Here is a 1,883-nt window from a genome sequence, read left to right as displayed (position 1 = left end):
TCCACCTGACAGCAGACAGGAAAGGGACTTTCCTGTCCCCCACTCCCTTTTTTACTTTTGCGGTCTGGCATTTACTAAGAAATACTTTTGTTGGAAAGTGTCCCTGCCTGTTAAAAATACTGTTACTGACACTATAATCTTGTAATGAGATACTGAAAGAAAGAAAGAAAAAAGTATCTCTAGGTGAAAAAATAAAAAAAATAACAGCAGAGAACAGCAGGAATTTATGTCAAAAATGTAGGAATATTTATTCAAATAAATACCATGACACACTGAACACACATTGAAATAGTAAATAATTTAAACAACACAAGCTGTTTGCCAGTAACACCATATCCTGGAAACAAATAAATTAACATCATGGTCATCCCTCCCAGGAGAGCAAACTTGAAATAGTTTTGACAATTCAAGGGTTCAGTCCTGAGTGTGGAGCTTCTGAAAGTCTCTCCGTCTGTCTGTTTGGATCAGTTGTCCCGTGTCACCGAGAGCTCAGTCCTGAACAATCCTTCATCTCTGGACCGGATGACCTCGTCTTCCTTTTTGGTCCGCGTATTATTTCTTTATGGTCCACATTGACACTGGAGGGAGATAGAAAAAAAAAAACACGTCATTAGTTTCGATCTTCCACTGTGTTCATATGAACTTAATGCTTATTTTTTTACTCATTTACATTCATATATCATGTCAGCTATATGTCGTGGTGCGTCTCTCACCATATTAGGAGTGGTTAAGTGCCAGAGTCTCCCTTTGCGGCTCAGGGCGCCCTCGCCATGCGCCTCTCCTGCTGTCCGGGCGACGCGCTCTCATTGTCCTGCCGCGTTTTAAAGTCCTGGATGGCCTTTCTGTTCTGGTAATCAATCAGGGCCATTGTGATCACTGCATTCCAGCAGTTCTCCTCTCCAGAGCACCGGAAATCGATCTCCTTATTGTCTGTGGTTACGATGGTGAAATAGACGAACTTGCCGGTGCGCTCCACGCAGTCCACCTTCTTGATGGACTGCAGCTTGAGCTCCTTGCCCTTGGTGCGCTTCTGCGTGTCCGCGTAAATGTTGAGGCTGTCCGTGGTCAGGACGCACGTCTTCCTCTTCCAGAACTGGAGCAAGTTGTCGCTCCTCTTCTCCAGCTCTCCTTCCTTGAGGACCTGGCAGATCTCCGCCGCTGACATTTTCATTTTTTATGTCGGGCAGGTTTCTGAAACCCCTGCTTCCCTGCTGTGTCGCCCGAGGAGCCCGAGGAAGGAGCCTCTCTACCTACAAGCGCTTTGATAATCCAGAGTGGCGTTGTGAATGAACTAAGGGACCAGATGACTTTTATAGTGTACTCTGGCCTGAGCCCTTCCCACTTGACGTCATATGGTTTGGGAATGCATCAACAGTTGCCAGTAGAGTAATTCAAGGCTGTGTGGGCGGAAGCTGTGGCGCAGGAGGGGGCGAGGGGCAGAGGAAGTCCTAACGTGGACCTAATTACACTTCCAGCATGTTAATTAGTAATCCACATCCTACTGCGGAGATTAGTCCAAATATTTGCCCACTCTGTGGTAAGTGATTCAGTCTAACATCGTTAATTACCAGATGCGCACAGTGCACACAGCTGAGGTCGTGCGTAAAAGTCACTCTGTCCCTGTAAACCATTAATATCAACAATAATTTCAGAAGGATTTTTAGGATTCCCTGTTGTTTTTTACACTGCCTGGTAGTTAGTTCCCTTTATAACCCTCACCCGTGCCACCCGGCTCTCTAGTGATTCTTTTAAAAGGTAACCTTTCAGACTAAACATGTTTCACATCAGTGGTGTTTTACATAAACTCTGCTATTCCTGTCTGTGGATGTCAAGCCACTGAAATACACCCAAACAGCCCACAAGCTGCAGTTTCCATTCAGTGA

The 1,883-nt window shown here is 45.5% G+C and overlaps 1 protein-coding gene across 1 annotated transcript; it reads right to left on the bottom strand.

The window, feature by feature from the left end:
• Positions 1-244: 244 nt before the first annotated feature.
• On the bottom strand, positions 245-1,268 carry phlda2 (pleckstrin homology like domain family A member 2). The gene is made up of 2 exons (XM_022754684.1): positions 714-1,268; positions 245-578 (listed from the first exon to the last, which is right to left on the bottom strand). Exon 1 carries the CDS (start codon positions 1,169-1,171, stop codon positions 755-757), a length of 417 nt encoding a protein of 138 aa, XP_022610405.1. The 5' UTR covers positions 1,172-1,268; the 3' UTR covers positions 245-578; positions 714-754.
• Between the last annotated feature and the right edge of the window lie 615 nt (positions 1,269-1,883).

The sequence above is a fragment of the Seriola dumerili genome, unplaced genomic scaffold, assembly GCF_002260705.1.
Source record: "Seriola dumerili isolate Sdu_G_001 unplaced genomic scaffold, Sdu_1.0 BDQW01000219.1, whole genome shotgun sequence".
NCBI classification, from domain to species: Eukaryota; Metazoa; Chordata; class Actinopteri; order Carangiformes; family Carangidae; genus Seriola; species Seriola dumerili.
Note: the sequence above shows the minus strand (reverse complement) of the source record. Positions and strands in the feature narration are given on the sequence as shown.

Coding starts and splice junctions, on each gene's coding strand:
- phlda2 (XM_022754684.1), bottom strand. CDS start 1,171: ATGAAAATGTCAGCGGCGGAGATCTGCCAGGTCCTCAAGGAAGGAGAG.